This window comes from Lathamus discolor, chromosome 6, assembly GCF_037157495.1.
Source record: "Lathamus discolor isolate bLatDis1 chromosome 6, bLatDis1.hap1, whole genome shotgun sequence".
In the NCBI taxonomy this organism is placed as follows: domain Eukaryota; kingdom Metazoa; phylum Chordata; class Aves; order Psittaciformes; family Psittacidae; genus Lathamus; species Lathamus discolor.
This window is the reverse complement of record NC_088889.1, coordinates 14364079-14386824: the sequence shown is the minus strand read 5'-3', so window position 1 is coordinate 14386824 and position 22746 is coordinate 14364079. Positions and strand designations below refer to the sequence as shown.

The window sequence follows — 22746 nt, the reverse complement described above, 5'->3', positions numbered from 1 at the left end:
AGGTACACCAGGCTCATTTAGTCCAGCTCCACATACAGAAAAAATGCGTGCAAGGGCATATGCAAGAGACCCCATTTCTCCATAAATACACACTATCTGAGAGACCCTGATTCTCCATAAACACCTCAATGTTCTGTTTGTCAGCTCAGTGGTTACAAGGAGACTACACTGCCTATTTGTAGATCACTTCACTTAAACAAAGACATGTGAGTCAAAGCCTGAGGAACACTAACAAAAGGCCCTTAAGCTATTTTATTAAAACCAGGTGAGATTCTCAGAGTAAAGAGCTCCCATTCCACAACACCAACACCATGCAATGGAAGCACCCAGCACTGCTGCTTCACTACACTGACCTTCTACCCACTGTTGTTTTGCACAAGAACTGTGCAGTAAAATACTTGAGAACTACTGAGGTATTAACAGCTTCCTATAAAAACAGGAATAAAATAACTACACACACAAGTCTGCCTGCTCTGTTGTTGATTGGTGAATAGTTTAAGCTTATATAGTTTATATAGCTTAAGTATATATAGTTTAACCTTAATAAAACTTAATTGCATAATTTGTCAAAAGATTGTGTACAGCTTTTGAGGCTGCATTGGGCGATCTGGGCTTATTTCCATACCTGGAAATACAATAGTGTCTACAACCTGGTTTATGCAACATACAATAAATACTATGAAATCAAATACATCTCCATTATGAGCAATTGTTTTTATTCTAAATCCAGCTCCAGCTTGAGGTTTGGCAGTGCCTGCCGAAGGACATGAGCAGTAGTTTCTTTCTGTCTTATTCCAGGAAGGTCACTCAGATACAAATATTCAAGGTTCCTATAAATATTTAAAAACAAAAGTCAGTGACTACTATTTAACTGTTGACACAGAAATTAGACAAAGGATTATTCTACCAGAGCTGTTCTGAGTATCTTAAAAGTTGCTTCATTTTTTGAAGTGGGGGGGTTCAGCTCACCATAAGTTCAGTCCTTCTACACAGCTTAAAAAGAGATCCTGGACTCCCTGCATCATGGAGCTTGCTTTATATTGAACAATACTTAATAATTTCAATAGCAATTTAGCTTAGAAAACACAAGCCATGATAGGCTGGACCAGAAGATCCTTGAGGTCCGTTTAATAACCTGATATTCTAAGACTCCAGAAAAAGTTATTTTAATGTAAATAATAACTAGAGTAATATAAAAAGTCCTTAGTAAAACCTTTCTGTAGGATGAAATCCATCACCCATTTGTTGACGTTTGCAGCTCGGTGTGACACTAAACAGTTCTGAGTCACTTTAAGGCCACAGTTCAATACAGCACCCATGGATGTTGTGCACAGGTACACAGCACCCAACTGCTTCCCCAGGCCTAAGCACACAGGTTCACCCCAACACCTTGAGGCTGCTGTGAGCATGAGATAACCCAGTGACAGGAACCATGTGAGGTGCAGAAGGATCATAGAGGTTACACGACACCATCAAAGCCTGCCCTGAACAGCAGCTGCAGCAGTGTGGTCAGCCCAGAAACCAAAGTGATCATCAAATAAAACCAGGCCAAACCAGCCCAGAAACATGAAGAGTCCAGCCCTTGCAGTCAATTCAATCCCAAAGCTGTGGGGTGTAACAGCCAGGGAAGCAAGATACTATAGAAGAGCTCAGCAGCTCACATACGTCAGCTTCTGAAGCGCAATGATGCCTTTATCTGTGACATTCCCACAGGAAATTATCTTCAGCTGGAGGAGGCTCTTCTGCAGATTCTTTGTCTCACTGAGCCTCTGCAGACACTCATCCTGTATGTAAATACACTTCTGCAGTTTGATTTCTGTCACATGTTCGAGACCATCTGGGAAGACAAAAATGAGTATTGGCTTCAGAATACCAGGAACAACCTGTACTGGTTGGTAAGTTCTGAGTTCAGCAACTGCCTCCAAATCCCCAGAGCAACATCATCCCTTATACAGGTGGCTATAAGGCAACATGAATCTACGAAGTCCCTTTGTGGTACTTTGAATACATGGGAACCCCAGGGTTTGTATCCTTTGGGTAAGAGTCTAAGAGCTTTGGCATGGGCATGTAACAAAAAAACCCTCTACAAGTCTGGGTGGAGAAGGACTCTGACTTAGGAACGTACTGTTGAAGGAAATTCAAGGTCCCCTGCCAATGAAAAAATAAAATGGTCCGTTCCACATTTTGGTTTTTGTTACTTAAAGGAGACCTGAAACACTTCTTTAATCTCTTGTTTTATCAGAAACTGAGAGCTTTTTTTTTTTCCATCTTTGAAGACATCAAAAATGCCTGGAGAACAAGTAAAGAGACTTCACAGGCACCAAGAACATCACTTGGTTTAGAAGAAAAGAAATATTTAACATAGGGCTTTTTGCTACTAGCTGCTTAACTATGAACTCAATGAAACAGCAAAACTTTGTTTTGTAACACTTCTTCAGTGTTACTGTTGCTTCAGGTAAGGTTGATGAAGTTCCCAATCGCTTTCTGCTTCACACCACGCCCCCAACAAAATTTTAGGAATGGCTGAATATTTGTAGGGCCATTTTAAGGGGGGGGGGGGGGGGGGGAAGGAAGGAAAATATTTCTCTGTATCTTGGGAAGGAGAAAATGACAGTTATTCGTATTTTCATGCAACTGAAAGAACTGTTCAGTATAATATTTGCACAGCTGTGTATACATTACCCAAATAGTCAAATCCTCTGTACATAATGCAAGATTCAGTGGCATCAATTGCTTCTATTTTGTATTTCCCCAAGGGCCCTGTTGGGAGACCACTGTAGTCCTGCTGCCATTTCTGATAGCCTTGATAGCGCACCAGCGCACCGCATCGCAACAGCCACTCCGAGGCTGCCCTGTCAGGGCCAACAGCTTGGATACGTTCGTAGTCCACCCTGGGAGACAGAAAGAGCATTCACATGGCTTCTGTAATCTGGCAGACTTACTGCCTCGATAATAATGACTGCACAACAAATACTTGGCTAGGTGTATGATAAGATGTCATAATATGTAAGTATTAATATGCAAGTAATAATATGATCTACTGGAATTGGTTTATGTATAATTATTTGGATTGCTCTTTATCAGCCAGGCAAGAATTTATTTTTTATTTAAATGGCAGAGGCTTGTGGTAAAAAGAGAAAGAATACAAATGCAACCCTTACAGCTGATTGTTTCCTTCCGTGTCTGTAAGGAGAGATGAAAAATCACCTTTCTATCCAAAGTAAGGTTTTGCAACAATTGAAAATCTGTCTCCCAAACACTGATTACATAAAAACCTGTCATTGCCTGTCACGCTCCTGTCGTTCCTGAAGCCTTTTTCCCCAGTAATTACAGTATTTCAGAAAGATATACTTCAGCAGTTAGTTAAAATCCTTAGGTCCATTCAAGACAAAGATATCTTTCTTAGTCTCGTAAGGAATGCTGAAGACAGAAGCAGAGACCTGGAAGAGACTCCTGTCTGTTTGGGCTTCGCACCCTGTTACAGCAATCACCTGCATCACGCAACCCTTTCCACAAAGCTAGAAAACATATGGAAAAACTACGCACAGAAGAAGAGTTTTGCAGATAAAGAGTTTCACAGAGAAAGGCTTTATCTTTCTAAAACTAACTGTGAAACCCTGGTGTGGCAGAGTCAAGTTGTAAATGATAGGTTGGTTAGACGCTTTTCTGAGTAAGTAAAGGGGGCATGGTCTTGTTACGGGTTTAAATGCATCTGGGGGTCAAAGGAAGGCTGGCATTTAGGGAGAAAACCCACATTGCCAGCTTGCCTACCACCACTGGCAGCCGCACCTCTGGAAGGCCGCAGCTTTGTAACCGGGACAGGTAATGAATGCCCCCTGCCAAGCATCAACATGCAATGTGGGGGCAAAGAACAGCACTGGTAGCACACCGAGTTACCCTTACTTGTTGAACACAGCATTCAGCCATCCCCAGAAGCCTCTGCAGGCGCCCGGCGGCGGCAGCTTACCGAGGCTGTGCACGGGCTGGGCAAGCTTCCCCAGCAGCACCATGTTCTTGAAGAAAATGAGAGGACAAACGGAGACATTATTCGGAGAGCCAGCCTCAGCGGGCCGGGCCGCCCCTACCCGCTTCCCCTCAAGGCCTAACCAGGTCTGCCAGCGACCGCTGCAGGACAACCCCGGGGACCGCGCCTGAAGGGAGGCTGCGGCCCCGCCTCAGGGCTCACCCCGCCCCGCTACCGCCCTCCCGGGATGCCCTCCCGCCGGGCCGCCCGCCGGGGACAAGCAGGCAAACCGTACGCGGAGCCCGGCCCGACCTGCCGCCAGAGGCCCTCACCGCCGCCGCGGAGGAGGATCCCGGCCCGCGGTGTATCACCGCCCCCAAGATGGCGGCGCTGCTGCGGCGGCGGGCGGGCAGCGGCGGGCCCGGGGCGCTGTGGCGAGCCCAGCGCCGCCAGCGCAGGTGAGGGCGCTGGGCGGGAGCGGGAGGCGGCCCTGCCCGGGCCTGCGCTGCCCGTGCCCCCTCAGCTCTTCCCTCACGGCGGGAGGGCGGCCATGGGGGTGCCGGGACTGGGCGGTCGCTTTCCCCTCAGAGCCGGGCTGCGGCTCGGGCGGGCAGACGGGCGCGTCCCCGCGGGCGAGCTCACCGCCTGCTTGTCTGTGTGTGCGCAGCACCTTCGACGTGGTGGTGGTGGGCGCAGGAATCGTGGGGCTGGCCTCGGCCCGGGAGCTCGTCCGGCGGCATCCCTCACTCGCCTTCGCCGTGCTGGAGAAGGAGCAGGAGCTGGGTATGGTGCCGTGTCCTCCTTACCCGGGCGTGCTCGGGTTCACCGGCTGTCAGCCTGTCAAGTCCTTTTCCGAAGGGCACCCACGCCAAAAACGCAGTACTTCGTGATCATGCCTGTAAAGGGCGCAGAGTGGTTGGGGTTGGAAGGACCTTAAAGCTCATCCGGTTCCAACCCCCTGCTACGGATTGCCCCGCTGCTGTTTTGGGCAAGGTCTGTGCCTGCCTGTTAGCTGTCCGAGCTGTAAACCGCAGTCACATGCCCTGTGATTCTGGATATCCCTGTACATGCTGTGCAAAGTGCTGTTACTTGCGCAGGAGGCAATTTATCAGGGGCAAAGAACTAATAGATACCTGGGAAGATGGTCACTAGTTATTGGCCCAGAATTAACTCCAGTAAAACAGCGCAGATCCCAGTCTTGCCTGCTTACGCAGGAAATCTTGAGGCATTCTTCACCAGGTCATCCGTCCTGGCTTTAAAATAAGAAAGAATAAGCCCTGTTGCTTCATTGGAAGCTTTTCTGGCTCACTCAACTACAAGCACGGTTTCACCATAAGCAGTCTTTTCACACCAAGTGCTTATGCAGACAGGCAGCCATTCAGGGTATGTAGGAGCAACCCCAAGGGATCATGTCAGTGGCTAATGCAAAATAACACCAGTGAGCCCGAAGTCTTGCTTTAAATAGCTCTATCATCCAGGCTGCGTACTGGTCTTGAGGTTTATTTGTGTGATATGAAGTGGCTTTTTATAATATAAGATGGGATGTACATTAGGTCCATAACAGTTGTGTGAGTGCAAAGCAGTAATGAGTCAATACTTTTAGGAGTCAATATGTTAAGAGGGAGAACCTGCACAAATTACTTAAATAAAAATGTTTGTGATACTTTTCACCTCTGTTTTACTTAGTTACAAAGAGCAAATAGTGACTTAATCCAGTTCACAAATACTTGAAAAGCCCACCAGCATATCCCAAGAAATTGCGGATTGCGCAGATGTTGTCTTAGATGAGGCCTTTAAGGATGCATTTCATTTTAAAAATTGAATTTCTTAAAATTAATTTGAGCATGTGCAAAATTTTGGTTGATTGGCCTGCAAGTGTAGCTCTTCAGGAAAAACTTGTGCTTAGCTTTTATTCTGCCTGTTGATTCAACACACTGCAAGCTGTGATGGTTTATTATTAACTAGGTCTTGCTGTGTCAGTGTTTTTCTAGCCTTTTGAGACCAAGGGAGGAATTGGGTTTGCTGTGCAGTTACCTTATATGAGCATCTATTTTAACACTGATTTAGGACGGGACCTTACTCTTCTGACAGCTGAGGTAATTAAAGTGTGGACTAATAATGGAAACATGCATTTTAATAACATACTTTTCTTACTATTCAGCTCATCACCAGAGTGGACATAACAGTGGCGTGATTCACAGTGGAATTTACTACACACCTGGATCTCTGAAAGCTAAGCTGTGTGTAGAGGGAGCAGCCCTCTGCTACCAGTACTGTGACCAGAAGGGAATACCATATAAGCAGTGTGGGAAGGTATAGGAACTGCTGTGCATTCTTATGGTACATTTGGAAACTGAGACTGTATAATGTAATGTTACAATGTATAGCAGAGGCCTGGTTGTGGTCTTTCCCTTAAGAGATGACTTTCTGCAACACTAGTTTCAGAAAGTGCCTTTTTGTTTTCTTCTTTCCAGCAATTCAAATTGGTTTCTTATCTGGACCTAAATAATAATTCTCCTTATCTGCGGGCTGAGCTGAAATATCCCAGGTAATGGTGGAAGCCAGGCCCCATGGAAGAGCACCTGTGTAGCTCCAAGGAGCACAAAGTGTCTCAGTATGTGCATACCTTATTTCCTGGCATATCAGACTCTGAAAAGACTTGAAAACAGCTTCAGATGTGACCCAGCTACACACATTTATGCCATGTTACATCCACCCAACACAACCTGAAATGCTGGGGACAGAAGAGTGCCTGTACTGATTCACTTGGGGTCTACCCAACCCTGTATTCAATTTCTGGAAGTTTCTGGAGAGACTAAGGAAGGAACGAGGACAAGCAAATTATTAATTCTTCCAGCTTCCAATTATTTTCAGCTCAGATAATTTTCTGAGCCTGATGTATTTTGTCTGTGGTGACTCTCAATGGTTTTCTTTTCCAAGTGTTTTTCAATTAAAAGCTTTTGCATCAGAGCATACTTTGATGAGCAGCTCCACAGATCAGCAACCCACTGCATCATTTTGCACCTGGCTCCTGTAAGCTTCATATGATAGCCCCTACCCCTTGTGCTAGAAAAGCTCATGAACAGTTGATCTGTGCTCACAATCTCTAAGTTGCACATAATTTCATATCCCCTCCTCCCTTCCAGCTGGTGTGTCTTATGCTGCTCAGTCATTCCTCTTAGAGAAGCTTATCGTGACTCTCCTTGTCCTGGTTTTGTTCTCTGAGCCATTCATGGTTTAATGCATCTTTGATACAAGATAAGGACCACGATTGTGCACAGCATTCAAGATGTGGTCAGACTGTGGGTTTTTGCAGAGAAATAGTATTATCCGTATTATCCTGTGTCCTAACCCTCATTGTTCCTGACATTCAATTTAGGGTTTTTCAGATGTCAGTAGGCATTGAGTTGATGTTTCCATAGGACTGGCTGTCCTTACCCCAAAATCTTGGTCCTGAGTAATAACTTTGAACTTGAATTCAGCATTTTATACCTGAGGCTAAGACTGTTTTTTCTATGATCACCATTTCACATTTATATACATTGAATTTCATCTGCCATTTTCAGTTGCTCATTCACCTTGGAAGGTCTTCTGCAGTTCTTTACAGTCAGCTCTTGTCAGAACCATCTCGAGTCTCTTTAAACCATCACCTGACTTTCTCACCTCCCTGGCTGCCCCTTTCGAGGTTGCTCATAAACATCTTGGAACTCCTAAGCCTTTATCTTTTATAAGTGCAACGCAGACCCTATCTGGTTTGATGAGCGTCACTTCGAGTCCCCCTAGCTCAGAACGCATGGGGAGCTGGGTGCAGATCTCACCAGCTCTGAGGTGCAGAGCAGAAATCCCTGGACGTGGCAGTGTTGATTGGCCCCGCACCACTGCGGGTGGTGTTTGTCCCGGCCGGGCTGTGCTCTCTCCACTGCAGCTCTGGTCACAAGATGGCACTGTGGATTTGTACAGCGATACACTTGATGCCTCAAGCCTGCGCTCAACTCAAAGCTGGAGAGCAGACTTGCTCTGTAGGGGTAAATTCGAGCTTGGATAAGGTTAGCCGACCCAGGAGCATTGTTGGTCCTTTGCTGACAATAAATTTGTTACTTCCTCATCGCCTTTCCCGGCAGTGTTTATTCCAGGAAAGATGATGGTGAGGCTTTACAGCAAGTTCTACATAAAGCAGCCCCAGGTTTGGGGAACTTCGTGGCTTCTCAACACAGAAGTGTCTGTGTTGTCAGACTTGAGCTAGGCCTGGAAGTAGCAAGGTCTATGCAAACCTGGCACAGATAATTCATAGCCTGGATAAATCTCTTGTGGTAGTTGTGAGCTAACTACATGGTTAAATGAAGTGGTACAGTTCAGTTCAGACACCATGTCAGAACACGTCCTTACTCTGTTATCGAGACTGTTTGAGATTTGTACAGCTTGGGTTAGTTCGGTTTTATTTCTGGAAGCATCCCAGCGTCTCTTTAAAATAGTATTCTTTCACATTGAGATTTGTAGTCTCGTGGTACTTTTAGCAAATGCTATCCATTGATAGTAGCTTAAACTACAGTTTAACATTTGTTTTTCACTCTCCTTAATGCTTTCTCAGTAATAACTGGTATTTATAGAATCTTGTGCAACTAATGGCGCAAATCACATTTCCCCCTCCTTGAATTATAATTCACTGTTCACTCACTCACTATTGTTTGCTTGTTAGTTTGGGCTTGATGCCAGACCTGAACTGGCTGTGTGTGCTTTGCTCACTGCTGTGCCTTGTTATCTTTTCTGAAGCTAATTGTAGCTGTTGAACAAGATGAAATTCCAAGACTCAAAGCTCTATACAAAAGAGGGCTGCAGAACAATGTCCCAGGTCTGAAACTGATTGGAACAAAAGAAATACAAGCAAAAGAACCCTTCTGCAGGGTAAGGATTTGCATATTTTTAATTAGCATGTAAGATCTCAGTTTCTCAGGTGACATTTTTTAACTTAACATAAGTATGTTTCTGGTCTTCAGGTAATTTGCATGGGGGACAAGTTTAAAAGAGCCTGAAAACCCAGAATAAATATAATTGTCAACAAAAATAGACGTATCCATTTATTTCTGGAACTTTTTAGCCCAGCCCAATCCTTCACATGCATTTGTCATTACATACACATCAGACCAGGTCTAATATAACATAAGGTGATGCTGTGGAATCATTGGTGACACTTTCACACCAGGTTTCTCCTGCTCACCTCTTTTCATTCTGTTACTTATCAGTTCATAATTCATTAGTTCTCCATATGATGAAGGCATAAAGAGTTGCTGCTGCTTTAGTTGCACATAAGGCACTGGCTGGATCCTAAGAGCCAGTATTCACAAACTGGAGAGCAAGCAATCCATTTCACTTGCAGCCTACAAAAGGAATCGGGCTTATCCAAATCGAAGTAGGAGACTCTAGAGTCCCTTAGTCCTTCTGCAGGGCTGAATTTATAGGTAAATGGACGGAGCCTACATGTTGCTCAGACTTCATTCTGTTCTCAGCTTTACACAGAGGTGCCGTCCCTGATGTATTTGCTCAGAAACAAAACCAACCAATCAACCAAAAAGCTCAACCCAACCCAAACAAAACAGTTCTCCTACCAATGATGATTTTTTAACTATTATTAATATTATTCTTTTTGTTTGTTTGTTTTAATTTTATCTGTAATTGTTCCCCCTTCAGTGTTCAAGGCTGGGTTGGATGGGGCTTTGAGCAACCTGGTCTAGTGGAAGGTGTGGCAGGGGTATTGGAACTGGATGATGTTAAGGTCTCTTCCAACCCAAATCAGTCTGTGATTCTCCTTGCAGGTGCTTGCTTGTATGTTTTTGTGGTTGATAGGCAGATTTGCCTTTGCCCACGTTAGAGCTGCTCTATCTGAGATTATGCTGAGATGATTCTGCTCCTTCCCATTAAAATTATTTACCATACAGTAAAGCTTGATGATATGACTTCCACGTGTAAGTGCAGATTGGGATCAAGCTGATTTCAATCCAGTTGCTTCCTGGATTGAAATGGTGGTCGTTGTGTAGCACTTCTCAGCCTGTTTATTTTCACAGCAGGAGAAATGTGGGTAGTTTATGGAGTACAGATTTGTTGTTGTTTAGTGTATATTTGGTTGAAAGGAAAACTTGGATATAAATTCCCTGTGCTGTTTCATCTGGCAGCTTGCTGTTGGTGTTGCTGCATGGCTCTGCTTGTGAATGGTTGTAGGTACAGACAGAAATTTTCTGCAGAGGAATCTTTTTAATTTTTTTTCTTGTAAACATTTTATATCCACTCCTTAAAGCATTCTTTGCTTGCTCAAGATTCAGCTGAGCATTTTCTTCTGCAAATGAGTAGATTCAGATGGGTCTTTCTTAATTTACCTGGGTTTCCTGAGCTGAGTCCTATCCTTGTAAGCAAATGGCACTTGAATGGTGTTATCATAGAATCACAGAATGATAGAATGGTTTTGGTTGGAAGGGGCCTTAAAACCCACCCAGTTCAACCCCCTCTGCCATGGGAAGGGACACCTTCCATTAGACCAGGTTGCTCAAAGCCCCTGGTCTAAGGGGGCTTTGAACACTGCCAGGATGGGGCAGCCACAGCTTCTCTGGGCAACCTGTGCCAGTGCTTCACCACCCTCACAGTGAAGAACTTCTTCCTTATATCTAATGTAAATCTCTCCTCTTTCAGTTTAAAGCCATTCCCCCTTGTCCTGTCCCTACAGGCCCTTGTCAGAAGTACCTCTCCAGCTTCTTGTCAGCCCCTTTAGGTACTGGAAGCTGCTCTAAGGTCTCCCCGGAGAGAACCCTCTCTTTTCTATTCTGAACAGCCCCAGCTTTCAGCCTGTCTCCAGAGCTGAGGTGCTGCAGTCCTCTGAAGGTCTCCCCAGAGTCTTCTGTTCTCCAGGCTGAACAACCCCAGCTCTCTCAGCCTGTCTTTCAAGTGGAAAGAAAGGTTTTATAGAATCATAGAATACTTAGGGTTGGAAAGGACCTTAAGATCATCTAGTTCCATCACCCTGCCATCTGTAGGGACACCTCACACTAAACCATACCATCCAAGGCTTCGTCCAACCTGGCCTTGAAAACCACCAGGGATGGAGCATTCACAACTTCCCTGGGCAACCCATTCCAGTGCCTCACCACCCTTTTCTAACAGTAAATAATTTCTTCCTTATATCCAATCTAAACTTCCCCTGTTTAAGTTTTAACCATTGCCCCTTTTCCTGTCACTACAGTCCTTAATAAAGTGTCCCTCCCCAGCATCCTTATAGGCCCCCTTCAGATACTGGAAGGCTGCTATGAGGTCTCCATGCAGCCTTCTCTTCTCCATGCTGAGCAGCCCCAACTTTCTCAGCCTATCTTCATATGGGAGGTGCTCCAGTCCCCTGGTCATCCTCGTGGCCCTCCCTGGACTTGTTCCAGCAGTTCCATGTCCTTTTTATGTTGAGGACACCAGAACTGTACACAGTTCTCCAACTGAGGTCTCACGAGAGCAGAGTAGAGGGGCCAACCATTCTGGTTGTCTTGGGCATGTGAATGGCCCCCGCTCTTGTAGTATCTGAGTGTCTGTCAATCTTTTAATGTAGTTACATTTGCAGCATCTCTCAGAGATAAAGCAGTACTACTATCCTTATCTTTTAGTCAGAACTAGGAAAATATTGTGATGACATCTACCATGATAAAAGTCATGTGAGAAACTGAACCTCTTCTGAATAAAGACAGTGAAGTGTCTCTAAGAAACATTAAGAATTATAGCTACACACTGGGCTTGACCCTTGCTTTTTGCTAAGACAAGTGTAGGCTGTTGTCTAAATAAGAAGGGACTTTTCTCTCTGATGTGCAGTGCAGTGTTGCACCCTGGCTAGATTGTATGTTTTACCCTTGCAAGAGGCATTATCAACAGCCATGCACTTGGTAGAGCTCCCAAATGACCATTTGAAGGTGGAATTGCATAGTGCATAGTGAAAAATAATAAGTGGCTATTAGCTGAAGCCAAGGCTGGGTAACCTGTTTTATCATTAAGTGCTTTGTTGAGGAAACTGCATTATACTGTAGTCACATGATCACTTAGTCCACCATAAGTAGTTTTTGCCATACTAGTTGTCAGCAAACACTTAACACTGGAGCTGGCATGTGGAGAGGCTAGGAACAAGCAGACAGGGATGGGGAGGCAGCAGGACTCCCTTCTCCGTTGCAGTGTGCATCATTCCAGATGAAATAGTCTCTGTATTGAAAATCAAAGGCCACATACAGCCTTCACTGTTCTTATGTATCTTAATACTGTTTCAGGGTCTGATGGCCCTTGATTCTCCATATACTGGCATTGTGAATTATAAACAAGTGGCAGAGTCCTATGCAGCAGACTTCCAGGAAGCAGGTGGGACGATCTTCACTGATTTTGAAGTTACAAACATGGAGATGGCTAAAGAAAGTTCTTCAGAAAGTGCAGATGGTAAGGCAGGGTTTTTTCCTCCATTTACTACAATCCTCCCAAAGATTTTATTGAAAACACATTTGTTTTAACTGAAATGACATTTCTGAACCTTTCTGTCTTGTGGGGATGGGACAAAATTAAAACTATGTTAGTGAGATTATTGAGGAAACTCACTGTTTTGTTTTTTCTTCAGGCAGGTCACCCTTCAGCTGAAACATTTAAAGCTGGTGGAACAATATGATAGTAAAAGTGAGGAAGAAGGTTGTTATCTCCTATTAAAATCAGATTTAGCTGAATATTGCATTCATATTCTTGTAATAGTGCTTTTTCTTTATCCTGGAAGGCAGGTTGAATCTGTGCTAGTACACATATGGAAGAATAAAAAACCTGTGTTAAGTCACACAGTTATGTCCAACATCAGTTATGTCTAACAGTGGTTGCTCATTAGCTTGAAGATATTCCAGTGGAAGAAACCTTCATCGTGACAAGCTGCTTGTTCTGTCAGTTTTTTGTTATGTGTTCGATTAATTCCTTTTCTTGTCTAATTCTGTGACAGGACTGAAATACCCAGTCATTGTTCGGAACTCAAAGGTAAGAACAAAGCTGAAGATTAATTGCTTTATTGGAAGCTGTTTCTCCTTTTCTTAAGAATTTTTGCTGAGTCCTGGTGGATTATTCAGCTCTCTAGAGAAAGTTAAAAGATGCTGTTCAGTAACATGATCACTGTCATCTAGGACTGCTTCTATAAAACAACTGCAGTCAATTCTTAATTGATTTAATTCTTGGAGGTCCATCATAAGTGTGTGGACATGTTGGAGCAAGTCCAGAGGGGGACATGAAGATGCTCAGGGGAATAGAGCACCTAATCTAAATCTCCCCTCTTTCAGTTTAAAGCCATTCCCCCTTGTCCTATCTCTACATGTCCTTGTAAAAAGTCTCTCCAGATTTCTTGTCGGCCCCTTTAGGTACTGGAAGCTGCCCTGAGGTCTCCCCAGAGCCTTCTCTTCTCCAGGCTGAATAACCCCAGCTCTCTCAGCCTGTCTCCATAGCAGAGGTGCAACAGTCCTCAGAGCATCTTTGTGGCCTCCTCTGGGCTCGCTCCAACAAGTCCACATTCTTATTTTGGGGCCCCAGAGCTGGACGTAGTACTGCAGGTGGAGTCTCACGAGAGTGGAGCAAAGGGGGAGAATATTACAAATGAAACAAATAGCTCTCCCTCCTGCTGAAAATGTTTGGTTTTCTTTCTGGCCTTGACTCATTTTCTTCCAAAACTTGTAGGTGATGGGTGTTTTTTTTAGTTGGTATGGTGAATTGTTGTGTGTTTTATGTTTTGTTTTGTTTTTCCCCAGGGTGAGGAAATCTACTGTCGGCACATTGTGACCTGTGCAGGACTTTACTCAGACCGCCTGTCTGAGATCAGTGGCTGCAGCCCTGAACCTCGTATTGTACCCTTCCGTGGAGATTATTTGGTGCTAAAACCAGAAAAGTCTTACATGGTTAAAGGAAATATCTATCCAGTATGTATTCTCTTGTTTATCTTTCCTGGTGTACTCTAAGAAATGCTAAAACTACAGAAATAAGGGCAGTATTTCATGGTTATTTCTGTTAGACTGCAGACAGTGATGTGGGTGTACATTCAGTTGCCTTCTGACACTACAGCTTGTTTTTGTTGATTCTTGAGGAACAGGTAGAAGTGCCATGAGGTAAACTATTGCCAGTCTTTTTTTTGTTGTCATTCGTGTTTTTGTTGTGTTGGGGGGTTGTTGTTGTTATCTGGTTTTGTTTTTTTAATAGCAAAAGAATGAAACATATAGCATGATAGCCCCATGCCCACAAAAGCCTGGCATTTTTCTGTTATAAAATAAATCTACAGACAGGATTCAGAAGTCAGTGAGGTACAACAGTAAATAACTAATTACTTAGACATAGGGTTTAATCTTGTGTGCTAACACCCAAAGCTCAGATTTAGATATGTGCCTCTAAACATCCCATCTTTGAATTAGCTTTACTTTCTATGACAAAAAAATGGGCACAGAAGGAAAAGGGCAAGCTTTCTACCATTTAATACAGATAAATAGTGTGGTGAAGGGCATCAATCCCAGACAGAAAATGAAGTTGTCAAGCAAGAAGAGGGAATTTCTAGGGCAGCATTTTAATTAACTCATGCAGTACGTTGAAGTAATGCCTTTCAAATATGAACTTAGATTTCCCTGCTAAAGACTGCAGCAGGTCACTCTAGAAAAATTGTGGAACCCTGGGCATCGGTAGTTTGTCTGACTTCATCTTACCTGGGAGTGACTGAAAATCCTGTCTTGAGATGCGAGGGAAGAACAGGCTGGGATGTGAGGGTACCTTGAAGCCTTTTTCCGTGGCTGTGTGAGGATAGCTTGTACCACTTGATTATTTTTGGGGGGTTTTCTGTTTGTTTTTTTTCTTTTGTTATGGCCAAATAATGGTAACAAGATTAGAAAATTGTATGGTTCTTAGTAATATGTTACTGAAAATGTAATGTAGCTCATGGAATGGTTGCAATGAGCTGCAAAAGTATTAAAAGCATATTTTAACAGGAAAATCAGTCACTGAATACAGAAAAGGAATATATCTTAAACCACTTTTCAATCATAACAGTATTTTTTTGAGAAATACCCAATACTTGCTTATGTTCAGACTACAACACACTCACCTCTGTAGTCACCTCTTGTAAATAGCTGAAGATCAGTGCAAGAGGAGGTGTGCTTATTTCATACCTGTGTCTGCATAGTGACAGCTTATTTCTGCTTCAGCCTTTGCACACAAGTATACTGTATTCTGTTTGCAAACAAACCCAAAACTCCATTATTAGCATTCATTAGGCTTGCTAATCGCATGTTGTTTTGAGCCATAGAGAATGATGAGGTTTTCCTAATATTCTATAACCTATTTTACTGCAGTATACTTACTTCAGGTGAATAGCATTAGTGCATTGTTGGTTTTGTTGTGGCTTGACTTATATCCGGAGAAATCGTGTACTTTTTTTTCCTGTTTGTTTTGCAGTCTTACTTGGCCCTGCTCAGTTCTTCATTGGTTTAAATTAATTATGTGCTATAACTGCACAATTACTGAGCAGAAAAACCTGCACAGGAGCCAGCTGTCTGATTCTATGACTCGAATTTTCTTGTAGTGATTGGAAATAAAATAGCAAATTTACTTCTTTTTTCACTTTTTCATTTGAGAATAGTTATTTCCATTTATTCGGATGACAAGTCCTTTACTGTGTTTGGGTTTGTTTTATTCACTCTCTCACACATTAAACTGTAAATGTCTCTACTTTCCTCCTCACAAATGTTTTCTGTGTTTCCTGGATGAGTTTGTTGACCTTAAGTGGTTGCATGGCTGTTCCTCTTACCTTGTTTGTAACAGCTGTAGTAACTGTTGTATCTCGCTTTAGGTTCCCAATCCTCGGTTCCCTTTTCTGGGATTTCACTTCACACCAAGAATAGATGGCAGTGTGTGGCTTGGTCCTAATGCAGTATTAGCCTTTAAGAGAGAGGGCTACAGATTGTTTGACTTCAACATTGGAGACTTTTTAGATGCTGTATCGTACAGGTAATATCTTGTCTTTTTGTCTGCCGAACACAGGTATTTTCATGTCATTAGATGTCAGCTTGCGACCCCATGAAAGCTAGTTCTTGTCAAAAAACCTGCTTTTCCCAAGCTTTTTGTGTTTTTAAAGACAGATGTGCTGATGAGGGCAGACTTCTTCAAGACACTTGACTTGAAGTGATCTAGCATTTTGATTTTCATAAATTACCAAGACATGTCTCAGCTGGTCTGAGAATGTGCTTGCTCATCGGAAGGTACTGGTCAGCCATGTTGCTGCTACTAGAGCTCTTCCAGGATTAGTTTTTGTCCAGTGCAGTGTAATATTTTAATCAGCCTTGACAGCGTGATTCAAATACTTGCAGAAGATGCTTGGAAGAGGAACACGGAGTAGTCTGAATTGCCATGTTAAACCATCAGTATACATTTTAAAAATGTCCAAATGCCAAGGAAATAATGTTAAGGGCCAGGAATGGAGGCCAGGAAGCTGTCTTAGAAAGCATGTTAGAGAAATTGGGAATCATTGCCAAAATTGCAGACATAAATGAACAGAGTATCTCTGGAAGTTGAGGCAAATTTTGCTTCTCTATGAGAGGCTGAACAGACCATGACAAAGTGTTCAGTTTTTTAGAAATTACACTTGAAAAAGTAAATATTGGGGAGATCCAAGGAGAGGCTGAACAACAGGTCAGAGAACTGCAAAGAGCCTTTCTGGCAAACAGCTCAACTTAATGCAGTTTATTAAAGAGTTGAAAGCATAGTGATTACTGTCTGTAGAATTTTATACTGGAAGACTTGAGGAAAGCAAAGCAAGGAAACAAGATTTGCAAAGACATAGCAAGATTCATTGGCTGAAAACTGAAGAGTTTAGGAGTGTGGTGATCTTGTCAGAATGACTGTGGGAAAAAAAGGCTCAAGCAGTATGTCTGCCTTCCTTCAAGCACATGGGATTTCAGTCTCTTGCCATTTGACTGGACCAGCGAAAAATCCTGGACATAGAAAAGACTGGAGTTCATAGTTAATTCTCAGAGAAAGAATGTAAAGGCAGTACACCTCTGTAAGCAAGGTTTGTTGAAGCAAGGAAGGACAAACGTATATTTCTCAAGTAGAAAGCACGATCAGATTACTGATGTTGGGAATGGGAGCTTTAGCCATGTAGTTGGATTTGATACCATCTTAGTGTTTGACGTGGCTGCATTCATTCTGGAAGATTTGTTCTTACTGCAGTTATTTTTGTTCTCTACAGTGGTTTGTGGAAGCTTGTGCTGAGAAATGTGTCTTACGGACTGAGTGAAATGTACAGAGCGTGTTTCCTGAGTGCACAGGTGAAGCAACTGCAGAAGTTCATCCCTGAGGTCACTGTCAATGATGTACTCAGGTAAAGAAAACTTTTCTTGTTAGATACACCCAGTGTTACTACATTGTTAAATCTCTTCTTTTTTAACAGTAGCAAAGGTAGCATTAGCTTACTCCCTTCACCAAAATATGCTACCAAAGCATTGAAGCATTTCCATACTTTCCACAGGAAAGCCTTTTGTGTTTGCTTGTGTACAGGCAAGTTTGATGAATATGTGTGTGACTTTCTGCACCCTCCATAGGCTGAAATTCACAGTTGTGACATATTCACCAAAAAGCCAGACACTTTATCCTGGTGGCACATTCAGTAGCCTGAACATAATCTGAGTTCACAAAGAAAGCAAAACACTGAGGAAATTCAGAGAAGCCAGACTGAGTTGCTACTGGGTGAATACTGACTTAGTTGCATCATCTCAATAAAACGATATTCAGCTTCTTACTGTGTGGAGAGAGAAACTAATCCAGGGGAGTTTATAAATGCTAAGGAACTGAAGAGACTTGTAAGGAAAGATGAGGCATTTTAAATACATAGGGGTGGATCTAACTGTCCAAACATTTGCAGGGAGAAAATCCAGAATAAGAAAAGCTCGAGCATGGTAAAAGGGAGTTATCCAGCTCAGGCACTATACCACTGGCATGAAATTCATGTTTGACAAGGCTTGCTATTTCAAAACAAAGGGAAGGGTTTCCGTTTTGAAAAGACAGGGCATGTTTGTGTTTGTGGGGAGGAGAGTAACTTCACAACCAGGAAAGATACGGAAGAACCTCTGCTTGGCTACCTGCCCTCATTTTACAGTAATGACTGCAAGACATCTCCTACTCTGCGTCACAAGTGTTAAACTTCCTTGTGCTCCCTCAGAAGCCTCAGTGGGCTTTGACTCCATGGTCTGCCTTTCTTATTGTTTGCCTGGGCATGTTTACAAGGTCATGATTGATTTCCTGACTTCAGAAAACATTTTCGTTCTAATGTTGAGCTCCTCCTTTATTTTGCAGGGGTCCATCCGGAGTGAGAGCTCAAGCATTGGACAGTGATGGAAATTTGGTAGACGACTTTGTATTTGATGGAGGCAGTGGAGATCTTGGAAGAAGAATTCTTCATGTCAGAAATGCCCCTTCTCCTGCTGCTACCTCCTCCCTTGCCATCGCAAAAATGATTGCAGATGAAGTGAAGCGAAGGTTTGAATTGTGAATGATTGACAGGTGTAGTGGGGTTCTATGCCTCTTGTATGTGTAGCATCTTGTCTGCATTGAATGAACTCCACAGCCTTTAATGACAAAGATAAAACAGGCAAAGTGTCACTTGCAAGACCAGCACTGGTATAGCAAACGCAGTATTTGAAATGTTTGCCTTTGCCAGCCTGCAACTTCTCAGCTTCATGAATACAGGAGTTGTGGTGCCTGGTCAGGCCTGGTGTGGTACAGCCATCTGCAGGAAAGAAACAAACAGTCATGTTAGCAGTAAAGGTTTGTTCGTCCAAGCAGGAACAGCCTGTGGAGGGGCTGGTGCCACACACAATGTGAGGGTCTCTTCAACTGTAGTGGGCCTTCAGGTGAAGCAGGAAGAGCCTCTGTGGAGGGGTTGCCCACACAGACTTCCCGTTCCTCAGGTCTAAACACTGCCTTCTTGTTGCTCTCTGGAGAGGTGGTTGGTCCTCTGAAAAACGACAGGCATGGAGTGGTTCTCTGTGTGCTTTGACTCTGACTCCATTTAAATTGGAGCCTACAGTCCCCTAGCTTACATGAAATTAATGGAGATAGAAGGATAAGCCCTGCCTAAAGGTTCTGCTGATATAGAATTAAGGGCTTTATCAGAGACTGGAAACAATATTCAGAGCCTTCTACATGAACACAGAGTATTTCTCAGTAAAATAAGCCTAACAGGGGATTACCAAATCCAAGTCAATTTAGATACTCAAGTCAGATATGCTATCTGATCACTGTCTGTATTTTTTTTATAAAGCTGAAATTAAAATGTATACATAAACAGTTATTTTTTATTTAACTTAAATCCGGGAAGTCAGCACTGATCAGAAACTACTTCAGTTTCTGATCAGTGAAAGATCAGAAACTTTGGTCTTTGGGGTTGGGTTTTTTTTCCACTTGAAAACAGGTAATGCAAAAGGAGCTTATCTTTGTGCAGCATGTTGAGCAACCCAGTGGAAGTGGTCTTTGTAAAAGCAAATGTGAAGGGAGGGAAGCTACAGAAACCTGTCTTAATTGAGTCATGTTGCATACTGCTTCCTTTGGAGCCCAAACAGCAATGAGTCAGAAAGGCTCCCATTTTCCACATGCCTGGCAAGAGGGGAGTGTAGAAGGTGCTGGTTACTCTTCTGGGCTCTTACTGATACTTGCAGTTTTATCAAAGGTTCGCCTGGAAGAGAATCTTTGTGGAGACAGTGCTTTAAACTCAGGAGAGATGTTCAGCAAGTTTGGTACTAAGCTAACTGAGTATCTTGGCATGTTCTGCATAATTGCTACAAAAAAGAATTATGTGGCCCCAGGGACAAAGTACTTGAGAATACTTTTTAAGCAGATGTTCACAGGATGTTGGGTAATACAGATAATTGTGGGTAGTTTGCTACCAGGCAATTTGCCATACTGTTGTTTTTTTTTAAAGTTATTTTCTGTACTGCTCTGACAAGCACGAGGGAGTGTGTTAGCACGGGAGCTCAGGTGTGCTAGCTCATGTTTTTACTGTACAGAGCTGAGCCGCTTTTGAGAGAGAAAGGGCTTAACCTATCTTTATTTATTTTTTCCTGGTGACATCTACTTTACCAGAAAAGTGACTCCTGTATAAGGACAACCTGGAAATTCAAGTAATAAGCCCTTCAAAGAAAAGCTTTGGACATTATTCTTGGCCACACCACTAGACAGATTCAGATATTCCGAATGCTAAAATGCCATATGGCTGTGTAAAAGTTGTCTTCACAATGGAACAATCATATCTTCACTCCCCACCAGAAGTGTTGCCTATCAACAGTAAATACTACAAAAGGATTGCAAAAGCAACTTCCTCCCACACGAGGTGTGGCCCTAACATGTATTAACAGAATAAAGAACATTAAAATGTAAAGCAGTCATATACTGTGGTGAATCGTAAGTCAGCACATTTAACTGGGCTTTTATAACTCTCAGGAGATGATTATTTTGGGGCAGAGTTTAACTGAAGCTTTTAAATTATGAATCTTTATGTAGTGTTCTGTGAAATGTTTATATATCTGGAGATAAAGTTATAAACCTTTTTTAAAGGAATAACTTCAGAGAATTATGATAATGGAGTTTCAAACATCTTGTTGCCCACAAAGTGTGAAAATGTATGAATGTGTTTTCCAGAGGGGTCTAATTCACTTGAATGAAGCCACTGCACCTTTCTCTATTATGATTAAAATAATGGTTTGGTTTGGGTTTTTTTCAGTTGCTGTGAAGTCTGTGTATTTCTCCTGATTTACAGAAAAGTTTCTTTGATAACTTTCTAATCCTCACCTGAATTAGGTAGGATGTAGCTCTATATAATAGGAATGACTTTATGTGGGGGGGAAACACATGACCAAACTTGACTCCCTAAAGTGCCTGTATCTTATCTATGCTTATCACACTTCACAGCATTTTCTGACACCAGTATGTATGTGGCAGACAGAACTAGTCTTAAGCCTGACCTGGACCTGTAGTGGCACGTGGAATGGTAATTTTTGAAATTCTGAATAAATGCATCAGGACAGCTTTGGACAAACACGATTTATTCCACAAAAGTGTCCCTATAAACTCAGTCCTAACCTGTGAGCAGAGTATGGCATATTGCATCATTTTAAAAATACTGCAAAGAAATGACCTAGTGGCCCATGTCATGGCTTGCTGGGTGGCTGCTCTTGGGAAAAGGAGCTCCTTTATGGCCTGTGTTGTGTCCAGTCACCACTGCCACACCTCAGAGTAGTTCAGGCTGTCTGGAGAACAATGTCACATCCTGAAGAACATGGCCAGCTGGGGTCTGTGAAGGTGGGGATAGAGCGCTAGGTGAGGGGATCACCCAACCTGAAACATCTGCTTCCAGGCTGGGCATCCTGGCTGCCTGAACTGCAGGTTTGGAGACCTCACCACTGCTACCCTGAAGCAGCATTTGGGATTAGCTGTTTTCTTTCTGCTCAAGGTTTGGGTTTGATGAAAAAGCATCTTCCCACCGAAATACTTCATTGGAAACCTCCAAGACTGCCTTGATGTGTTGGGAAAATTAACAGTACAGAGCAACAGGAGCTGCTGCTGCCTCTGCAAGGACCTCTCTCCTCGGAGAAATCTGCCATAACAAAGAATCACAATCCTTGTGGTAGAAAGACACTTATTTTTCCTCATTTAATTTATCCACTCCCTTTGTAGACCAGTCTTGCAAGGCGGTGGTGTGGGGAATCTCTATAAGGAGTGAGATTTGATTACGATGCCATCAGAGGGGAAATGAGTCACAGAATCCCAGAATGGTTTGAGTTGGAAGGGACATTAAAGATCATCCAGTTCCAACTCCTTGCCACAGGCAGGGACACCTCCCACTAGACGAGGTTGCTCCAACCTGGCCTTGAATACTTGCAGGGATGGGGCAGCCACAGCTCCTCTAGTCTTTACACCAGCCTCAGGGTGAATAACTTTATCCCTTTCTTCCTAATAGCTAATCTAAATCTAGTATCTGTCAGTTTAAAGTCATCCCATCTTGTCCCTTCCGTACAAGCCCATGTCAAAAGTCCCTCTCCAGCTTTCTTGTCAGCCCCTTTAGGCACTGGAAGCTGCCTGGAGCCTCCTCTTCTCCAGGCTGAACAAGCCCAGCGCTCTCAGCCTGTCTCCATAGCAGAGGTGCTCCAGTCCTCAGAGCATCTTTGTGGCCTCTTCTGGACTTGCTCCAACAGGTCCATATCCTGTTGCGTTGGGGTCCCAGTGCTGAAAACAGCACTGCAGATGGGGTCTCACCAGAGCGGCATAGGGGGAAGAATCGCCTCCCTTGACGTGCTGGTCATGCTGCTGGTGATGCAGCCCAGAGCTCGGTTGGCTTTCTGGGAGGCAAGTGCACACTGCTGGGTCATGTTGAGCTTCTTGTCAACCAACATCCCCATGTTCTTCTCCTCAAGGCTGCTCTAAATTCAGTGCTTGGCATTGCCCAAAACTTGCAGGACCTGGCAACTGGCCTTGTTGAACCTCATGAGGCTGGCACTGTCCCATCTCTCCAGCCTCCACAGGTCCCTCTGGATGGCATCCCTTCCCTCCAGCGTGTCAACCGCACCACACAGCTTGGTGTCATTGTCAGACTTTCTGAGTGGGCACTTGATCCCATTGTCCATGTCACTGACATGATGCTAAACAGCACTGGTCCCAAAACCAGCCCTGAGGGAAAGTGTGGCTGGGGGTGGAAGGAACAGCAACAGCCGGTGTTCTGCAGGGTGCAGAGG

The 22746-nt window shown here is 43.5% G+C and overlaps 2 protein-coding genes across 11 annotated transcripts; one reads left to right on the top strand and one right to left on the bottom strand.

The window, feature by feature from the left end:
- Positions 1 to 695: 695 nt before the first annotated feature.
- On the bottom strand, positions 696 to 4940 carry DMAC2L (distal membrane arm assembly component 2 like). Of its 5 annotated transcripts, none has more exons than XM_065683562.1 (5): positions 4607 to 4940; positions 3904 to 4013; positions 2683 to 2891; positions 1666 to 1837; positions 696 to 830 (listed from the first exon to the last, which is right to left on the bottom strand). In XM_065683562.1, exons 2-5 carry the CDS (start codon positions 4008 to 4010, stop codon positions 716 to 718), a joined length of 603 nt encoding a protein of 200 aa, XP_065539634.1. In that variant the 5' UTR covers positions 4011 to 4013; positions 4607 to 4940; the 3' UTR covers positions 696 to 715. The 5 variants fall into 5 exon arrangements, with proteins under 5 accessions (XP_065539634.1, XP_065539636.1, XP_065539633.1 ...); XM_065683564.1 differs by having other exon boundaries at positions 4635 to 4940; XM_065683561.1 differs by lacking the exon at positions 4607 to 4940 and adding an exon at positions 4277 to 4378.
- L2HGDH (L-2-hydroxyglutarate dehydrogenase) lies at positions 4107 to 21041 on the top strand. 6 transcript variants are annotated; one of them, XM_065683551.1, is made up of 11 exons: positions 4248 to 4422; positions 4632 to 4747; positions 6126 to 6277; positions 8735 to 8866; positions 12244 to 12406; positions 12945 to 12979; positions 13738 to 13905; positions 15816 to 15973; positions 17214 to 17345; positions 18317 to 18499; positions 20739 to 20920. In XM_065683551.1, exons 1-11 carry the CDS (start codon positions 4346 to 4348, stop codon positions 20797 to 20799), a joined length of 1377 nt encoding a protein of 458 aa, XP_065539623.1. In that variant the 5' UTR covers positions 4248 to 4345; the 3' UTR covers positions 20800 to 20920. The 6 variants fall into 6 exon arrangements, with proteins under 6 accessions (XP_065539627.1, XP_065539622.1, XP_065539625.1 ...); XM_065683550.1 differs by lacking the exon at positions 4632 to 4747 and having other exon boundaries at positions 4108 to 4422; XM_065683553.1 differs by lacking the exons at positions 4632 to 4747; positions 20739 to 20920 and adding an exon at positions 20927 to 21041 and having other exon boundaries at positions 4110 to 4422.
- Positions 21042 to 22746: the final 1705 nt, after the last annotated feature.